The sequence below is a fragment of the Antedon mediterranea genome, chromosome 1 (assembly GCF_964355755.1).
Source record: "Antedon mediterranea chromosome 1, ecAntMedi1.1, whole genome shotgun sequence".
NCBI lineage: Eukaryota > Metazoa > Echinodermata > Crinoidea > Comatulida > Antedonidae > Antedon > Antedon mediterranea.
The window spans coordinates 32,337,201-32,358,725 of record NC_092670.1 but is presented as its reverse complement, the minus strand read 5'-3'; the positions used below and the strand labels follow the sequence as shown (position 1 = coordinate 32,358,725).

The 21,525-nt window shown below is 35.2% G+C and overlaps 2 protein-coding genes and 1 non-coding gene across 3 annotated transcripts in view; 1 reads left to right on the top strand and 2 right to left on the bottom strand.

The window, feature by feature from the left end:
• LOC140063686 (ATP-binding cassette sub-family B member 6-like) overlaps positions 1-11,691 on the bottom strand; it is a 40,130-nt gene extending 28,439 nt beyond the window's left edge. The window contains exons 1-2 of the mRNA XM_072110148.1: positions 11,538-11,691; positions 8,332-8,978 (exon numbers count right to left, since the gene is read on the bottom strand). Coding sequence (XP_071966249.1) covers positions 8,332-8,970 — 639 coding nt within the window. The 5' untranslated portion in view covers positions 8,971-8,978; positions 11,538-11,691. The remainder of the gene's footprint in view (positions 1-8,331; positions 8,979-11,537) is intronic.
• Positions 11,692-15,152: 3,461 nt separating this feature from the next.
• Positions 15,153-15,225, top strand: Trnav-aac (transfer RNA valine (anticodon AAC)). Its single transcript has one exon. It is a non-coding gene; the product is annotated as a tRNA-Val (tRNA).
• A 471-nt stretch (positions 15,226-15,696) lies between these two features.
• Positions 15,697-21,371, bottom strand: LOC140063684 (chondroitin sulfate synthase 2-like). The gene is made up of 3 exons (XM_072110146.1): positions 20,559-21,371; positions 19,684-19,829; positions 15,697-18,643 (listed from the first exon to the last, which is right to left on the bottom strand). Exons 1-3 carry the CDS (start codon positions 21,271-21,273, stop codon positions 17,198-17,200), a joined length of 2,307 nt encoding a protein of 768 aa, XP_071966247.1. The 5' UTR covers positions 21,274-21,371; the 3' UTR covers positions 15,697-17,197.
• Between the last annotated feature and the right edge of the window lie 154 nt (positions 21,372-21,525).

The window sequence follows — 21,525 nt, the reverse complement described above, 5'->3', positions numbered from 1 at the left end:
CATACAGTGTGTCCATTGACATTTTAAAGAATAATTTAACCAGAAAATGTGTTTTTTTGGTCATTTTTTTCGATCAACCAGCATCGGCCAACAGCTTAAGATCTGCATGGCAACTTGTCAAACAACTCTCAGGGAAGAGATCTCAAAGTGCCTGCATCATGGGAGAGGATCGTTCTCTAGCATGGAAAACTCTCTTCCACAAACTACTATCGGTGGAGACTTCAGTGGTAGATGACATGGATATCGTCAAAATCTTCAACTTAACCACCAGATAAGCTCCGAGAGGTTCTCCGAGGCTGAGGTGTCAATTGCTTGCAAACAGATGAAATCTGGCAAAGCACCTGGTCTTGACGGTCTTCCCATCAAAATATGGAAATTACCGGGCACCCAGAAAGCTCTCACTTCTTTCTGCAATCAAATTCTTGATGGAAACAGGCCATCAGAATGGGGAATTTCGTTTATATCCCGAAAAAAGGTGATCTTTCAAAACCAGATAACTACAGGGGTATTTCATTATCACAATTGGCTGCAAAGATCTACAATCGCCTGATTTTAAATAGGATACGTCCTGTGATTAATGAAGTTTTACGCCCCAACCAGAATGGCTTTCGTCAGGCACGATCAACAACTACGCACATTCTTGCACTGAGGAGAATTGTTGAAAAGGTTAAGAACCATCACAAAGAGGCAGTCATTATCTTTATTGACTTTCGCAAAGCCTTCGATTCCATCAATCGCAACATCATGATGAAGATCCTCTTAGCATACGGCATCCCTCATAAAATTGTAGAAGCCATCAGAGTAATGTATATCAATACATCAGCAGTTGTCCTGACTCCAGATGGTGAGACTGATTGCTTCAACATCGACTCTGGCGTAGTTCAAGGAGACCCTCTTGCTCCATTCTTGTTTATTGTCTGCCTTGACTATGTAGTGCGATCAGCAACTACATCATCAGACGGTCTCACCCTCCGCCGTAGTAGAAGACATCCAGCTGAAGTACTACCAGACCTGGACTTTGCCGATGACATCGCCATTCTTGAAGATTCCATACATGCTGCCGAAAATCTACTGCACAGAATTCAACAAGCCACACAAGCTATAGGTTTATACTTAAACATCAAGAAGACCCAATTCATACATTTACACCCCTCATCACCTTCTATAACTCTCGCACTGGATGGATCAGCAATAGAACAAGTAGAGGATTTCAAGTACCTCGGAAGCTACTGTTCATCCACTAACCATGATGTCGAAGCAAGACTTGGTCAAGCATGGGGTGCGCTGAACAGTCTTTCAAAAATATGGGCATCTCGTATCAACAAGTCCACAAAAATCCGCCTCTTTAAGTCAACAGTTGAAGCCATTCTTCTTTACGGCTGTGAGACATGGAGTCTATCTTACTTCATCGCTCTCAAAATCATTGGATGGAGCATACACCCGCATGCTGAGGAAAGTCCAAAACATCCCATGGTCCTCACACGCCACCAACAAGACACTATATGCCAACCTTCCCCGTCTTACGACCATCATTCAAAGACGTCGCATGGGCCTTGCCGGTCATGTTATGAGAAGCTCTGAGCCTGCCTTAAGAGTTCTCCTTTGGGAACCAGAAGAGAAAAGGAAAGTGGGAAGACCTCAATTGACTTCGCTCGACATTCTGTTGAAAGATACCAAACTAGACCTGAGTGAACTGAGAAAGAGCATGCTTGATAGAGATGTGTGGAGACAAATTATCATGGCACCCACTTAATAGTGGGATGACATTAAGTAAGTAAGTTTGGTCAAAGGTCAGTAAAAGCATTTCCGGTCATTTTTTGGGGTAAACGTTGTGTTAGACTGAATATAAATATGTATTTTCTGAACAATTTGACACCAAAAGCAAATCTGTATGATTTGGTTGTCGAGATATAAGAACCACACATTTCTAACCTTTGACCCCGATTTTGGGCATGTTCGCCCCCGATAACGAATTTGGCACATATCCCATGTTGTTCCTTGGGGTCTAATTATCCTATAACAGTTGAGATATTCTCTCCTAAATTGAATGCATACAAATCTTACCCAGGTCCTAAACTAGTAGTAGTTATTAATGAATAAAGGTCAATGACCCTTGACCCGACTATCTGACCAATGGCACAAGTAACCCGAAATTTGCAAAAACTTTATTTTGTTGTTTGACCACTAAAACATAGATGTAGACACCACAGTTGTCTTTTTAAACCCAGGAATTGAGGAGTTATGAGCCATCAAATGCCACAAAAAGGTCACTGACCTTTGACCCTCAATATCTCACTAACGCAGCAACTAGAAGGCTGCAAAAATTTTTTGGTATTTATTCACACCTAAAGCTACAAGAAAATACCAAAAGACCTTTTATTAGAATTTTTTCAAGGTTACATAGGATAAATGTCACATATAGCCTGTACTACCAGTGATTTCGGCATGGACAAGATTCTTCTCCATCTGATTTTCAAAACGATTTATGCCATACGCTGTTTATGATATCTACTAATTCATTGAGCACATTTCCATCTGTCTTTGATACATGCTTGCTGTGTGCTGAGGTAGATTTGTTTTAAAGTTTTAATTTGTTCAAACATTTCTTTAGATATGCCATTAGCATCAGAATTACTGATCCACTTTACACGGGCCCAATTACCTTATCTCTCCGGATGTTTCGTTGGATCTTTGCAAACAATTCTTTTTTTGTTGTCTTATGTAGGATCGACCCACTTTTATTTCTTCATCAATAAAATGTTCGTTTACAATGAGTACATTGAGCACATGAGTAATGTAATGATACAATACAATATAATTGACATTAACTAACTTTCAGTACAACTGATATCTCACTCCTACCATTGCATTTTATATATAATAGTATAAGGAAAGAAAAAAAAATTCCTCTATGTTATACACTCTTTACACGTTTTTCAATCCTTAACAATGTACGTATAATTTACCACAGAATTCTTAATTTTATAACTCTTTTTATCTCTTTCAGGCAATCAAAAAAAAAAAAAAAAAAAAAAAAAAAAAAAAAAAAAAAAAACAATTCTTTCTTGGGTTGGTGTGTTTCTTTGATTACGCAACCTGCTCTTTTCCTCAGCAAGATCAAGTACTACTTGACTAATCCACGGCTTCTTATGAGTTCTTTTGATTCTTCCAAGTATTTGCTCGCTGGTCTACTACAATGACTCCGGCTTGATCACCAGGTGATTTTCATGTGTACAGGTTTCTTTTGTGGTGATCTAAACAAGCATTCGTGATTGTTAGGTTGCTGGCACAGCAGACTTCAGCAAGCCTGTCAGCTCTTTCATTTTGGTTTCCTGTGCAGTATCAACTCAAGGTGTCCATCCTGATTCAGAGTTCTTACATTCCGAGTTCCAATTTGGAAAGCCTTTCCCTTCTTCCCATATTAGGTTGACATGATACTGATTGATAAGCGTCAAGCGGTTTCCTTTCCGCGGAGTTTGGGGTACCACTGTCAACACTCCTTTCATTCTCAGAAACCTTCCTCAGTAACATCTAATAGGTACACTAAGGGTCCCTGTTTAACACGTATCCTATGGTATTCCCGGCGGTATTTAATAGTGGGTTCTCGTTACTTTCTGCCTCAGTGCTGTCCGACTTACTGGGATTCCTGTGGTTTTGCAGATGATAGAGGCCTGCGTGAAATTGCATTACACTGGTTATACTGACATTTTGCGATGGCCGTTGGCTTTCTAATGCGAGAGCTCATTCGCAATTATAGATGGATTTTATTTTTTATTTCCATCCAGCCATCCACCTCACTAGCTGGGTTGACGGTTTAGTCGCCGACGACTCGACCCTCATACAGAATATTCCTGTTTTTCCAGTATCAGATTTCTCTGACCTGACTAGGAAGATATGGCGTCTCAAATTTGTCACAATATAGCGAGTGTATTCAGCGAAAATATTGAACAGTAAACTCAAAATAATCATGATAAATTATAAAGAATAACATTTTAAAAGTAATTTTACATTTCAATACAGAGAAATAGAATATTTTATCATATTATGACATTTATCAATAAAGTAGAGCTTTTGATAAACTTATAAATACTGAGGTTTAGTCAGCAGTTACACAATGCTGAGAAAACAATTTACCAGATACTGGAAACAATTAAAATTATTATGATTAAATTTCCCTTTGTGCACACTTGCCGACAGTTTCGACGCTGTGTATCTCTTTGCTATGTAAATTTGCAGAGTCATCAACAACGACCTTAATCCCCTCGTTGACTCAGCAAAATTTGCGAAGTTTTATGGTATTGTTCAATAATGATCGACCCGGACCGCTAATATTTACATATTTTTACGCAATCGTTCATTGTTCATTGTTTCTTGGGTCTTTCGAGCGTTGTTGGGACACGCTGACGTGAAGTGTTAATGTTGCAAAACCGTGTGGAAAAGTTAAGAGTTTTGATGTTTCAAACCAGCCTAACTGCCTTGGATATGTTTTCGCTTATATCTTAATCTATACTTACACTAAAAACAAATATTATAATACTTAAACATTCCTTTTTTTAAAACTATAATTATAACTACTTGTTATTTTGAAATATTCGACCTTAAAAAGTGTACAAAAAAGGTGAAAAACATCGTCGCGTTGCAAATATTCAAGAATGTCAGTGCGTACCTATTTTTTCACAAATTGCAATGACGTAATTTTTTAATCATTTGATTGGTCAGTTTTAACGATCCTAACGTTGAAGTTCGTTCAACGTCAACGATTACAGATTTTAACAATTTTTAACGTTCATTTTTACCCCATTTCCTGTAAAATCGTTGAATTCCGTCAATTCGGTAATTTGCATAACAATACATTCACCAACAAGAGGAAAATTGAAGATCAAAAGAACCGACAGTGGTTAGGATGTCTCTGTTACACATTATAAAAACCTCTTACCTTAAATCACTCTGTATCATCAATATAATATTAAAAAGAAATTTGGAGAAGAACATGATAAAAATGTATGTTGGGAGTCCTAGAAGGACACTTAAATAATATTTAATTCTTTCTAAATAACTGTTTTGAGTATTCATGCTAACATTAAGAAATAAGAAGGAAACAAAATACGCGATATCGTAACCAATTTGAGGACGTTTTATTCAGATTTAGGGGAGGAAAACCTTGTCCTTTTCTATGGTACTGTGTGCTAACACATTGCACGGGGTCCGATGGTAGTATGCGTTACTGTTATTACTGTTACATTCTTTACATTAAAAAAAAAAGTGACATATACACGAACCGCGTACCCAAAATGTGTAAGATGTTAATTTTGTTTAATCGTTAATCGTGCCCTGCAACTTTTTTTGTATGACGTGCAAGCGTGCGCGATATTAGTACACAGTACATTCTAGGCGTTGGTGTAGTAAACAAGGCAACGAAAGTGACCGCGGCAAATGGATGATACCGCCTCTTGACGTAACTACGCTTTTTTTTTATGTGTATAGCATGGACCCGGATGTCAACGTCTGCGCTGTGCCAACTTCTAAATATAGAGTTACTGTATACATTGTTCGTACAAAGGACAGAGACACCGACAGACAAGTGCGTTCTATCACTATAAACTAACTTGATTCACATTTTGTCCCTGTAACTTTGACACAGCCCAGAAAATTATGTTCTTCTAAACAAATCTGAAAACATCACCCATTAATTACAAAACACACTCACGTCACCGGCGAGGTTCGATGGCATGCGTGACCGGCGGAACAAGGCAACAAAAAAAGCGTAGACATACCATTTTCCATCGAAAAAAAAAATCATTTTATTACTTCCCAGGTCAATTATGCGTACCATTTTCGGAACTTTCTTTCTCAAGCACGATGAGGGGTTCATTAACAACGTAGCTATAAGAAGAATTTTGCTAAACGAAAAGTGCATGTTTTTTGTTTAGTAATGTAGGCCTATACAATAGGCATGCAATGAAACATCTAATCTAGGTACCCCATGGTACAGAGGGACATCTAATCTAGGTACCCCATGGTACAGAGGGTTAATCGTACATTTGAAGAAGAAAAAATGATCGTGAACATAATTCGTAACATTTTTCTGTAGCGTACGTCGATACACTTACTGTAAATGACGTACGCGTCGGTAAATTTCGCCTGGAAAGTAATTGCGCATTTTGGACTCTCATGAATGATAGAACATGATATATCGTGCACGCTTAAACCGTAATCAGCTGGGCCCAATGTTGAACGATTCGTACAAAGGGACACCGCCAGACAATTTCGCACCTAGATCGCTTACAATAATAAGTGTAATAGCCCTCCGACGTACTCACGGTCAAAATGAACGTCGCGCGGGTCTCCAAGGCACTGAAGCTACGAAGTAACCGCAAATAAAATGTATTGTATTCCGTGACGAAAATTCTGCGACCATTGTTATGCACATAACGGCTAACTAAAAACACCAGTATTTGAGAGATTCGAAATTTTTACTAAGACGCTTTAGTGTCATATTGATGACATTTATTGAGGGAAAGCAACAATGGGAATGCTTAGTTCTTTGTTTTTTAATCCTGTATTGCTTTGTTATATATTTTTATTTTATATTTTGCACATAATTTACTTTAGGTTTTCTTGTAAATAGGCCTATTGTTAAAACATTTTTTTTCTTTATCTTTTATTTTACCTACCCTGAACGCACCTTCATTCAAGAAGTGTGCCACTGTTTTAAAAGCGTAGCTTTCCAAATAAATTATTTGGACAGTCGGTTAGCCCGTGCAGTCATATAATTATACTGAAAGAGCTCACGGATTTGAGAAATTCACGTGGTACATCACATTCTGTAATTATCCGTGGTGTTTCATTTTCAATTTGCCGTGGTGTTTCATTTTAAGTTGCTTTGTTTTTTTTGTGTTAAATTGTGGTATTTTATTTTTAATTTGCCGTGATTTCTTATTTCAAAATTGCAGTGGAGTTTTATTTTAATCGCCGTGGTTTTTTTGTGTGTAAATTTCCGTGATATTTGTTTTAAGTTGCCCCGGCCGTGACACTTACAGGCAACCGTAGTTCTTTTTTTTTAGGCCAGCATGTGGTCCGAGGGCGCTAGACATTCGGCCAGCCCCCAGAGCCATAATATAATATAAAGAGTTACGACATTGAAAATTAGAAGCCATTTTTGTGTCCAAAAATTCGCACGCTGAGGGCGCGCGCGTCTATTTTGTATAGCGTTTTCCTGTAGTTCATGCATTATTTTTAGATTTTTTTGTGAAATTAACGCTTATATTCCTTTTTTGTTTTAGTAATTAATTTTATTAATGGTATTAATTTGGTAACATATATATATATTGTGTCTATAATAACAAAAGAATAAATGCTAGGGCCTACATGCAAGTCAGGATACATCAAAGCATGAACCCATATAAGGCAATACAAATTCACCCCTCTTTTTATACAGTATGCTCTCCGTGTGTTTTTGATACAAACTTTCAGAGACTCGATCATTATTTCATTTGTAATAATTTGCCTTTATTATTTTAATATTGTTCATACCCTATTCAATACATTAACAAATATATCCACGACACTTTATTATTTTATTTAGTCATCAAAGCATGCATTATGAATTGAAAATATTACATAATTGTTATTAATAGGACGTAGTTATGGGATGTTTCGTTCCAAAATCAATCAATAGAACTTTATAATGTACTAGCGCACGCGCGCGCAATATTCTTTGCCGCAAGTACTTCTCTGTACGCTGTGCACATCGATATTGCACCGTAAAATGTGCAATTACATTTTTTTGAATATAAGAAAAAGTTTAAAGTATTTTCTTGCTCCTATACTTTACATGAATTAACGGAGACAAGTTTGACACAAATTGATCTGCATATCATGTGACTATAATTAATCCCATGTCGTAACTCTTTATATATATGGCTCTGGGCCAGCCCCCGTAATCGCTCGCATGAAACACACACAGTCTGTGGTCCGAGGGCGCTAGACTACTATTTAAGTAACTAAGGGCAGGCCTTCTAAGTAGGCATGAAGTAGGAATTAGTGAAAGTTGTTAGCTTTATAGTAATAATTATATACGATATTTTCCATTAAATTCTTCTTTATAATATATTCTACTGTTTTTTTACTTAATTGTGTTTTTGTTTCTTATTTTACAGTAATTTTAATAAGCTTTTTTTATTAACATTTTTATATATAAACAAGACCATATTGCTGCAGTTGTGTGCTCAAATTTGAGTTACTGTTGACGTCCGACATAATAACCCTTGACATTTTGTATGTTTCCGTAATTTTTTTATAAAGGACAAACTTGAACTTGAATGAACTTACAGTTAATTCTTCATTCCTATCCTCATTCACCATCAAATTATAATTCCTTCTCGGTAACGCTGGTGCTCGGAAACCAATCACGAAGAGAAGAAATATAAGTACGTAACGACACACCCAAAGACCAAACGCGGTCTTTTGATCCTTGTTGCTGAGCTTCCACCACCATTGAGGACTATGCCACGAAACAAACGCTAACGTTTCATTAACCAATGCACATGTCCAAAATATTAATAAAACAATTCCGTGGCCTCTACCGCTGTAACTCATCAAAGTTTTAGAACGTTCCGTCCATAACAACGCAAGAGATATCATCCACGAAAGTATATAGAATATCGTACTTAGTTCGTTGTACCCATGAAGATGGCCTGCGTAATGTGTTGCGAAACCTATACGCATAATATACTGGATAATTATCAGTGAAGAGAGAATAATTTGGATTCTAAACCCTTTTGGTTGAGGTTGAAATTGTTGTTCAAGCCTGATAGCCCACATCCAGTAGACAAGCAACTGAGCACCTCCACCAACAACCATGCCGGCCAGTAGAATCGATGACGTCACCGTGTCAAGGAAACAGATTGAGAAGCCATTTTGTGTCCATGCTGGAAGAACAGACGAGTTGTATGCACAGTATGAAAGCATTTTAAAATCTATAAACAAAAATAGGATTATTATGAGTCAGTACAGTTTCAAGATATCAACCAATTAATACAGATTTTAATTATACATTTTGTCTAGATGCTACAAAATGAATTAGAATGTAGTGCTATGAATCTAACACATCTTCAACACTGAAACATACTGTAGTAGTAGGAGAGTTATTTGAAGTAGATTAAAGGTAATCTTAATTAGAAAACATATTGTTTTTGGACATAATGTTGTCATATCACTACCATGTTTGGCCATATCACTACCATATTTGGGCACATCACATTCTGTAGACAGAGCTTTAGAGTCTGTGAATTATCACCTGTACACTAAGTCTGAGATAAAACTGAGACTATCAGAGATTAACTCTGAGAATGCAGTCACCAAAATTGCAAAAAAAATTATTTAACATTAAAAAAAAAAATAATTCCTAGATACTGGAAATCAAGATTATTATACATCCTGAGAAACAGGTCAGGTCACCAAACAGCAAATTACTCATGTTTTTTAAATGATATAGAAAATAATATAAATAGAAACATTATTTGTTTATACTGTATCATACCAGGGATTCAAATAATGTTGCATGTCAGATATAGAGCTGACCATAGTTACATGGGGAAAAGTCTGGAATCTCATGGGCTTTAAGGACATTTTAAAACAACTTTTATTTATTTTATTTTTTAGCAGTCTCAGCTTATCACAGGCCATAAGAAATGCACTCGCATTGCCTGTTGAGAACGCCTGTTTTATACATTACAGTCAAAGGTCACAAAAACAGGGGTAAAATATAAATAATATATATTATAAATCTAAAATATAAACTAAATAAAATAAATATTGCAAAATGTAAATTTCAACAAAAAAAAAACAGGGTACATATTTATTGGTATTATTGGCTCAAGCACAATAGGAATAAGTTTTACTACTATAAAAAATGCAAGTCAGAGTAGGGTCTAAAGATTATTGACCTTGAAATTAAATATCTAAATATTAGGACTTGAATAGTATTTTAGTCCTGGTACTACTGGTAGTGTTTGATGATATAAAATGATATCAAGTACATGTAATTAAATAACATGCTCTCATGGTAAATGTAACTATATTTTTCTTTCCAGAAACAATTCAAATCAGTTAAAATATTGTTAAATGCTTCAAACAATGTCACAAAACATCACATTACAGAGGGCGGTCTTCAGGTTTGGAATAAACCTATTGTGACTGTGTTTTACATTAAAAATGTATAAAAAAAAGAATCACAACAGCATCAAATATAATGTTGTTGGCATGAACATTTTACATAATAAAACCCATGTCGGGTCCTGCCTGGCGTAGGCCCTAGATTAGTGAAGAACGCCACTTTGCCAACAGACAAGTGGCCGACAGACTATTCGTCGACCGCACCTTCAGCCAACTGGACATTTTGCCGACTGGACATTTGATGATCGTTCATTTCGTCGACATGACATTTCGCCGACAAGACATTTAACCGACAGGAAATTCCCACTGAAAACCATTTGGCCTACAGACAATTGACCTACTGAAGGACATTTTGCGACAGACAATTGGCCAAAAGAATTTCTGTATACTGTATGAGTATTTAACCAACATATGAAAACGTCCAGTCCAGTAGTGCAGTTTATTTCAATATCGTTTTTTTGTTTCATAAATAATTTTTTTAAATCCAACTATGTTTGGGCTCTGAGATGAAGATAAGAATATGACAAAATCGTTAAAATATAAATAGGACTTAGGTTTCAATAATGTTGTTAAAAAATACAACATTGTCTAAAACTGGGGATTGTAAACTGCGAGTGTAGAGTATACCGTCGACGAAATAAAGAAGAATGAATATTAAAGTGCGAAAATACGGCCAATTCTGTCAGCAAAGTGTCCTGTCGGCTAATTGTCTGTAGGCCAGTTGTCTGTAGTGTAGGCCTGTTGTCTGTAGGCCGTAGGCCAATTGTCTGTCGTCCAAATTTGAAGTGTGGAAAAGCCGAAAGTGTAGTAAATGTTTGGAACACACTTCCTGCGCCAACAATAACATTGTAGAAGCTAACACTAACAGTAATCTTGAATTCAAGAAATGTTTTAAGAAGACGAGGGAGGCTACTAAATAAATAATAAAGGGTTCCGTGTCTGATACGTCCCGCCAGCCTCTTTTTTACGCCACTTCATTTTACTCTTGATCTTGGACATCTAAAGCAATGATTGTGTGTCCCTCTGGTATACTATTAGTATTACATGTTCTATCATATCATATGATATGGGGAAAACTTTTACTTTTTAGTGGGTGGTGTTTCCAAAACTTAAATATTAAATTGTAATTTAGGTGGCACAAGCGGCAATATTGAGTTAAATGTAAATGTACAGTATGTTTAATAAGCTAGACCTAGCTAGCCAGCAAGCAAATACAGGCCCAGGCTAGGCGGCCCTAGCTAGGCCTAGCCTAGGCACTATAAGTTAGGCCGGGTGGGTCCCTACCTGGCTGGCTGGACCCGCTAAATCCGGCGATGCTTGTGTTTGAATGTGGTACAGACAATGCACAGAGACGTACTTACCTCTACGTTTTTCAACGAAATGAATAATGACACACAATGACCTTTCTTATTTATTTAGTCACGCACGGTGAAAACATTATTGTGGATTTATTTTTACCACAACCGATAAAGAAAGAAAGAAATCAGCCTAGGCCTAGCGTATTGGGGAACAATCGAGACGGTTATATTATTTTTATTTTTAGTAATGCAGCGCCCCCTAGAAAAGTTCGCGATTAAAATGCTGTGTCTTCTCCTGGTTCCCGTCGGTTTTCGCGCCGCGGCTCTAGCCAGTTATGTCCCAGGAGGACACATTCATTAATAAGCTGTTTCATAGCGGTAGCTTTAGTATCTAAGACTGACAGTTTTGTGAATTTGGAAACTCGACTATAATTTATAGGTAGCTGCTGGACCCAAAAAACGTCTGGGAGAAGAGAGTCTATATGAAAGCCTTTGCTGATAATACAGTATTATTGAGATGTAGACGGAAATCTGTAAAATCTTGATCAATAAATAATAACTTCGTTTTTGCTGTCAACCAGGCCGGTATTATAATAAGTCACTGTCAAATAATCATTCGATAATGGTCAAAACTTTATTTTGGCTCTGTCAACATAAAGGGAGGTATTTACAATGACTTTCTTTGACTTTCAATCTAGGCCAATGTTATAATAATACGCCGTCAGATATTAAATCATTGAAACAGTCCTCGTAAATTTTTTGTTGGTTATCAGATGCCGTGGGGGGTCCAATCAATTATCGTCAGAAGGTGAACAATCAGTCTACAGCAGATTATTAGGAACGCCTGCTCCATTAATTAATCCAGAAAAAGGTTTGAACATTATCTATTTGTTTATTAGCCTTCTCCTAACACAATTATATTTTCTTAAAAAAAAAAGGTTTTATAAGTGGTTTCAACATTTATGATAGTAATGTCACAGTTCTGTGTCTGGACGCAAGTTCATAGACCTACTAGTTATATTATTCATATTAACTGATACTTACTCTTCATTTACCGTAAAGTTCAGTTTTAATGAAATATATAATATAAATTGGCTTCGTAACAATTAATTACTTTTGAAAAGGTTAGTATTTTGGTGATAGGTGAAAATGACATGTAACTTCGTAATCAATTTATTTTTTGTGTATAAAGGCCCAATTACACTATGACGATAACGACAGACGATAAATATATAGCATGCATTTTTTTTACATAAACCAAAAGAAATTAGAAAGGTTTTCGTTCTAAAAATAATGTTTTTCAAATTTCAATCAAATGACGTCATGATAAATAAAAACAATAAAATCGCTGTATTGTCACGATATTATTGGTCTTACTAATCATGACGTCATTTGATTGGACGTGTGAAAATATAATTTTCATCAAAGGAATTGTTTATATTTCTTTTGGTTTATGTATTAAAAATGCACATTTGTCTATTTATCGTCGATCGTTATCGTCCTAGTGTATGGGCCTTATGCTGTAAATGTTCAATTAATTGATCATTCCGATTTTATTAGTTTGACTCTTGCACAGTTGCTGTCTAATCGTTGTTGTGTAATATCATTTCGAACCATATTAAAATCATAAAGAGATTCATATTCCTTAACATGTGGCTGTGCATGGAAGTCTAGTCTACACAAACTCGGCCCCGGGCCTGAAAGTGTTGGTGAATTCATAATTATACTTAATATTATATATATAAACACAACAGGCATAGAAATAAATTCCAAACCGCCCGGTGATACACTGAAAATTATTTAATTAATTTTTGAAACGATAAAGATGAGGAAATCTGGGAGTGTTGAAACATTTCAATATTCATTTAAAAAAGTACATTAATTATGGTATTGATCAGTGCCTATAGAGGCGTAAAAACCCTCGGTCAATATCATGTAAAATGCACTGTGGAAGGGTCATTATTAAGACTGCAAAATTGGGCTTATCAACAAATAAATACTTTCGTTCAAAATGTAAAATCAAGGCTGAAAAATTGGGCTTATCAACAACAAAATATGTTATTATTAGACGCGATAACATCAAGGATAATCAGTATAATTATTAATATAGCCACTGTTACTAGTTTTATTCTACATGCTAAAGTAAATAAAAATCCACTAGAAAACAAGCAAGTCTGAATGTTATGCTTATTAGCCATGTTATGTTTGTTACTGTAGGCCTATGATTGTTTGCAATGTCCACATATTATTTCCGTGGCATATCATCCATAGTGTATCACTCACAAAAAAGACGTGTGAGGTTCTTTCTTTAGATTTTGAAGAATGATTTGTGTTACAGGTTGACACAAGAGTCAAATGCTCAAGATATTGGCTAACGCCATGGGACCCTTGGCTTATCAATGAATAATAAATATAGTACTACTTTCGTTCAATTGAAATCATATCGGAATCTGACCGTTTCATTAAATTGGGTGTGATTAGGCCTAAACATATAATAATTTATTAAAAAGGTACAATAAAAACAAATGCATCAGAGGCGTAAAGAACCCACGGTCAATATCATGTAAAATGTATATGGTATAAGCACTGTGGAAGGGGTCATTATTATTAAACTGGAAAATTCGGCTTATCAACAAATAAATACTTTCGTTTAAAATGTAAAATAAGACTGCAAAATTGGGCTTATCAACAAATAAATACTTTCGTTCAAAATGTAAAATAAGACTGCACAATTGGGCTTATCAACAAATAAAATACTTTTTTTCAAAATGTAAAATTAAGACTGGAAAATTGGGCTTATAAACAAATAAATACTTTTTTTCAAAATGTAAAATTAAGACTGGAAAATTGGGCTTATAAACAAATAAATACTTCCGTTCAAAATGTAAGAAAACATTTTTTAAATATAATCCTTAAGCTCTGTCTATACTATCAAACTAAATATGATGTGCCCATATTATATAGACATGACGATGTCATATCACTACGATAATCGGGCATATCACTACCATATTTGGGCACATCACACTTTTTTTGTTAAACTAGTTGGGACAGTGTAGACACAGAACTATGTGATCGAAACATAAGTCGGAATTGGACTGACGCGATTGATTTAATTGGGTATTTTTATTAATGTAATGATTCATTAAAAACTATAATACCGATACGCGTTTGGTATTGATCAATGGTGCAAAAAACCCTGAGAAATAATGTTATAACGCGATTTGGTGATAGCTTAGCAATAATACATCCCATATACTATTATTATAAATACCTATTACAAATCCATTCATATAACTTTTCATCGCGAACCGAAAATGTATAAATGTTATTCTACAGACAGTAATTATTTATTCAAAAGCCATATTATTATTATTATCAATACCTAAATGCGATAGTAATAACCACATACATTATTCCCAATACAAATTTGTGCGTTTAATTCTACAGTAGAAAGAAACGACTGTGCTGTGACAGGCCAATGACATAAATCACAAGTAAAGTCCCAATTGTTCACTTGCGTTTTGATTGGCCGACCTATTATATTAGATTAATGAAGACTGTTCTTACAACTGTCCAGTCAAAAAGTTACGCGGCGTTTTTTGTAAGAAATATTTCTTGTTATTTATTCGAAATTCCACCACCACTGGAAACCAACCCACATTTTTTGGTGCAAGAGGTTTCGTAGTGTAGTGGTTATCAAGTCTGCTTAACACGCAGAAGGTCCCCGGTTCGAGCCCTGGCGAAACCTGTTTTTCTTTTAAGTTTATGGTGAAATATACTGTATACGTAATATGATATAGAGTAGGCCTATATACAGTATCTCGTTTATTACTCGGGGTGCCCAAGTCTAGGACTCTATCCATCCGGACAGACACTATTGAGTTAAAAGTGCGATTTATAGAGTACTAATCCCCCTTATTCTGTAGTATTGAGCTGGGATTTGGCATGAGTATATTACAGGCTATAGAGCCGGATTTTCTTAATTTCAAACCGGATGCAGCCATATCACCTCGAAGATGGTACCGTATAGCAGTATTTGGTAGCGAGGTTATTGATGTGTATGTAACGTTACATCCGGTCTTATGACGTCATTACAGCTTCTTTTGCTGTACCCTGAGTATGGCACATTCATGCTTGTTAAGCAAAATGATTTGCATATATTCATATCATTTGGAATTGTTGCTGATTATTTAAAGAGTTTATTGTTCTCAATAAAAAGATACGCATAAACAAATTAAATAATAAAATCTGATATTAAATATTTTATTTGTTGAATGATTGAAACAGTAAGTACATTACTGCTGTGAAGCACCTTCAATAAATCATATCTAAATTGTACTGTGGTATCATAATTATGTAACAATAAAGTAACCTGAACATTTTAAAATTGTCCAAATAAGCCTACGTATCTATTATATTAGTGTAATTAAAGCTTGGTTCCCACTAGAACGTAACGCTAGGACGTAAACGCAACGCAAGCGTTTTAACCAATGACAAGCGAAGTTATAGACAGTTAGCAATCACAAGCGAATAAGCCATCGCTTGTGATTGGTCAATTCACTTGCGTTGCGTTACGTCCTTGCGTTGCGTCGCTAGTGGGAACCACGCTTTATAAATAACTGTTATTGTTTCCTCTAAAAAAAACATAGTACTATAGCTAAATTTATTGTTATAATTATAAAAACAAATGTTTGTAAAAAAAACTGTATAAATTAAAACTTATAACAATACTTTGTGCTTTTTAGTTTTACCACTAAACGTGAAAATATATAAAAACTGTGAAATATAAGAAGACCATGTGATAATATGTAAAAATAGGGAGGTTTATGTACATTTTGAATTTTTACAATGAATTGTAACAAATTTAATAAAAAAAGATTTAAATAGTACCACCCCTTCCCTCCTAAAACAACTTCTCTCCTACAACCCCTTCCCTCCTACAACCCTTCCATTACTACAACCCTTCTCTCTTACAACCACCCCCACCCACAAACCCCTGTACATGCCTCTAATAACAGCTATATGCATTCAAGTAAAAACACTGCTTGACTGAAAAATATATACATAATAGAAAACAATTTCACAGAGAATGAGGCTTTCAACTCTGAAATGACAAACAATAATAACAAGAGATATGCAAGAGTGGGATTCACTTAACTGGCAAGATTAACAATGAGTATTTTATTAGACGTCGAACCAGTCAGGTCAGAAGGTCAGCCTTTAAATGCTCACAAAAATAATACAAGCTAAAGATAATAGTGTATGGAATAAGTTTGAGAGAACTGTATTTGTACAGAGATATATTTCCATGGGCATCACCATACTGTTCCAAGGTCAAAATTACAATCAAAATTTAGTTGGAAAAATGCAATTCAAATAACATTGCTATGCATAACAAATATATTATGTTAAGTATTTAATTTTGGAATGAAAAAGTATGTAAATTTGATTGAAAAGAAAATTAGTTACACACCCCCACTTCCCCGCTCACTGGTTGCCTTAGCCATCTATATGAATACAACTATCTATATTAAACATAGAGTTTACAGTTTATAAAATATTGATTAATAAATCTGTTATCAATAAAAAGTTGATTAAGTACAGTAGTTACAATATTCATTTCATCTCTTTTTTTAACTGCTTAAATATATTTTGTAGAAAACACTTGCTATAAAAATATTTTAATAAAATAGAAAATTGATTTACTTTTTCAATTAAATCTAGAGTTGTTCAACTTTTTCCTTTTCACCCTGTGCAAAAACTAGCATGGCAAGTTGTTGTCGTGAGGCTAAGCCATCTGCACGACTTTCTAAACATCGTTGGTAGTGGTCTTCTCGGAGGGTTGGCTGGCAGACTCTTTCGTGATAACGTTCCTTAAGGGCTGGGTCGACAGCCCGGAAGACATGCAGCTTCGTTGCAAGAAACATCTCAAAGAGATCCGTGTCGGACTGGATGTGATCCGTGCTGCTTCCCGGGTGTTTCTCATCCCAGATCTGACGAGCATTTACAAAATCGGAGTTATAAAAGCTTGCATGCTCATACAAAAGATTTTCAAAACGTCCAACATTTTTCGAGACCTCAATTTTTTCAGGATTTGGAGTATCCTTGTAGATAATGGTGGTGTCATATTGTGAGAACGGAATTGGAAAGAAGACTTGGTAACCGAGAATAGAATTCATTCGAACACGGTTTAGATATTCCTGGGATAATTCAGCATTAACAGTGCTTAGGAAAAATAAAGTTTCGGGTGGATGTTTAGCAGATATAACATCCATAATTGCAATTGGAGACGGGATTGTTGTTTTCACGCTGATCCATGATATGCGAGAACCAGCATACTTTCTTACGTAATGTGACACGAGTTGTTTTATGTTACTGTAAATATCATCTTGAGCCATAACACGAGCCTCTGCAGGAGTATAGATAAAAATAAGCATCAAAGCAGAATTGTCGTGCGTTTCTAAGCAAACGGACGCATACGATTCCAGAAAAACTTTCAGTTGTTCACGGTCATTTATCGTGACGGGAACAATGATTGTTACCTGGTTGTACTCTGTCACGTAGGGCATGTTGATGATCTCCGCAGGGCCAAGCGGCCGCAGTAGTTGGACTCTTTTCTGGACAGTCTGTTTATCTATAGTCTGTAACTGTAAATCTAATGTGTATTCCATACCTCTGGTCGGATCAAACCTTCGATAGCCGTTTACGAGTCTACCTCCAGAGGAGAAAGTGTCACTGTAATCCGAGTTTAGCTTACTCATCGCGGTGCCTAGGATTTCATCAATATCTTGCTTGTCCGGACCAACTAATTGGGTTTTCGGGTTTATCTCAGAATGACCGTATATGTGAGTTGTCGTAAAATACTGCCATCCAATCACGTCAAATCGTGTAGTTGGCTTAAATGGTTCGTTAGTACCGGTTGGCCATGTCCACCCATCCTCACCAGCTGGTGTGTAAGGAACAACCTTTTCAATCTCGTTTTTTATTTTCTCTATTTCAAGTTCTGTTTCATTAATGGCTACCTCTGAGAAGAATTTGTGAAGTTGGTAGATAGATCGTCTCTCTGTCACGTGAAAGACTGTGATGGCTTGTCGCATGTGTGCATCATTCATTTCTAACTCGCCGAGTGATTTTCCATCAAAGTTGTAACTGTTATAAACTGAACCCTGCAAAATATAAAAAATACAGTATATTATTATATAAATTAGAGTATAATTCTTGTACAATTTGTATTATTTCCACTTAAGTATTATTTCCACTTAAGTATTATTTCCACTTATTAGTATTTCCACTTAAGTATTATTTCCACTTAAGTATAATTTATTTATTTAATTTTATTTCAAAACCCAAACCAACAGCAACAATAATTCGCCAAACAACAGATACAAATACAATGAACATAGGTCTGCATAAATTTAATAAACAGCATTTAACTATTATAATAAACTTAAAACTATTATTATTAGTGAGGTACAGTAATGGGTTTAATCTGTTTTAATTGGTCAAATGATAACATTAATTTAATTTAACTCTTCCCTGATTTAGTAAAGTATTAATTATTTATTGAACAACTTATCTAAGTAATTTTTAAAGATGTATTGTCCCCCTGAAAACTAATTTTTGTTGTTGAATATGCCATTTTAATGTCACATAATAGTTATTGACTTCAACCAAAAATTGGATCGAAAACAAATTTATTTACCTGAAAAAACTGGAATTTAAAGCAAAAAATGGTCAAATTGGCCAATGGATTTTTGGTTGAATTTAACCATTTATCATGTTATTTTATAAGTGAAAACATTTTATTTTCTACGGAAGTGATTCACTTGATCAAAACTACAAAATAACCTATTCAAAGTCTGATTTAATTAATCTTCATTTTTCATATTTTTAGGGGACAATACATCTTTAACCTTTAGTTTATATTGTTATCTATTATACCTACAGTATGCGTCTGTGTACAGCTCTGTCTACTCTGTCTAGTTATGCTTAAATATGGTAGTGATATAACATCATCATATTATGTAGATAGACCTTTAAAGCATGTACTAATTCCAATATAGTGGGCAGTGGAGGTTTTTTTTTTCATATTACTGATTTTCTGGGCAATTAAATTAATTTTGATCGGTATTAATTTGAATTGAACTTGCATTTAGCTACAAGGTCTTAAGGAACATATTAAGGTCATTAGCATGGCAGTCTTTACCTCATAAAGACTGGTACACTGTTGATTGGCATGCTGATAAACACATCTACCAACTTCAAGATCAGATAGACTACTGGTTGATGTCTTAATACAATCACCGATGTCTGGCCCAAATTTCTTTAGCAAATTCCGAGAAATTATATAACCTGAAATAGAAAAGAATAGAGAATACAATTACAACTTATGTATATTTTTACACTGTGGCTTCATGATGAAATACTATTGTACAGTGATCTACATAAGTTTAATTTATGCTTTGATCAGAACAGTCAGATTTGGCATTTAATATAAAGACAAAACATAAGTATTTATATTGAAAACACAATGAATATTTGTCCAACATTTTGGATCCTGTATGATGTTACAATTCCACATATCAGGTTTTTTTTTTTCATATACTATACTGATTTTCTGGGCAGATTTTACACTTCACAGATTTATTGAATACATTAATTTTGATCAGTATTATTTTAGATTAAAGCTCTGTCTACACAATCAAACTTTATGTGACAACAAAATCTGATGTGCCCATATATATGGACATGATGATGTCATATCACTACCATATTTAAGCACATCACTACCATATTTGAGCACATCACACTTTTTGGTCAAACTAGTTTGATAGTGTAGACAGAGCTTTAAACTTCATAACCTTACGGTAAAAAAGATTGATTGAGACATATCCAAATGAAATCTATAAGCAATCAATGAAAATATGTATAATTTTTTTGTTAGCACCGAATGTTATTAGGCATAGCATAGAGATAATATCTCTATTAGTTTAGGGGCCTACACATGTGTAGATGTGTGTAATTGCAACTGTTTATTTATTATTATGGTGTTGGGACAAATATCCAGTGTAACATCCATACCAGCCTCCTTTCTGCAGTAGGTGAAACCCATATCAATTTCTCTAGTTGGTAGTCCAATGTATGTGTCACGTCCGATGCTCATGTGATTAACAAAATTCATCAATTTATCGCCATTTAAATATATATCATCTTGTATCAACATAAACCAATCAAAATCTTTTGCAAAATGTTCAAATATATAGTTCCACGTTTCAAAAGTGTACATGATTGGTTGTTCGGCTGAAAACTGAACAATCTGCATTCCAGGTGGTAGGGCTGAATCCACTGGTTTATTGGTAAAAAATACTATTTTTGGCACCAAGTGTCCAATTGTTTTATTGATCGCGACACTCATAGATTCTAAATCCATACCATGTGTTGCAGCCACAGCGACAAATATCTTATCTTTTATCTGAAGTTCTGGGGCAACATATCGGAATCGGAGGAGATTGTTGCGTTCAACCGTTTTCTTTTCTGGTGGATTGTGAGCTGTCATTAGTACCGGTTGAAACTCTTCATCATCCATTGGATTACCATTGCCGTCAAGACCATACAGTGAGTATGTCTTCCTGCTTGATCCTAGGCCTATGTGTGCTAAGCCTAACCTCTCCACACCACAAGTTGAGTTCACTAAAGGCGAGCACAGAAAACTAAGTGTCACTCCAACGCTTGCTCCTATCAATATTGAAATGAGTGGTCGCCATCGCCTCATTGTACGGTTTATCGTTGAAGACATTATAATTATTTATCTATTATATGTATTTTAGCAGTACTTTTGTCTGATTCTCTAATTTGTTGAAAGATGACATCCTTTTCGTCGTACTTTACTTCTTTCTGCCAAGTGCCAACTGTACCAATCCCTCTATCTTGTTTTTAAGTTCTACTAATAACTATAGCCTTTAAATAAGACGTTTCCTGACATTATAACTTTTTTTTGTCTTTTTATAAAGTACAATCAACTACAAAAGACGTATGTAAATAAGACTAC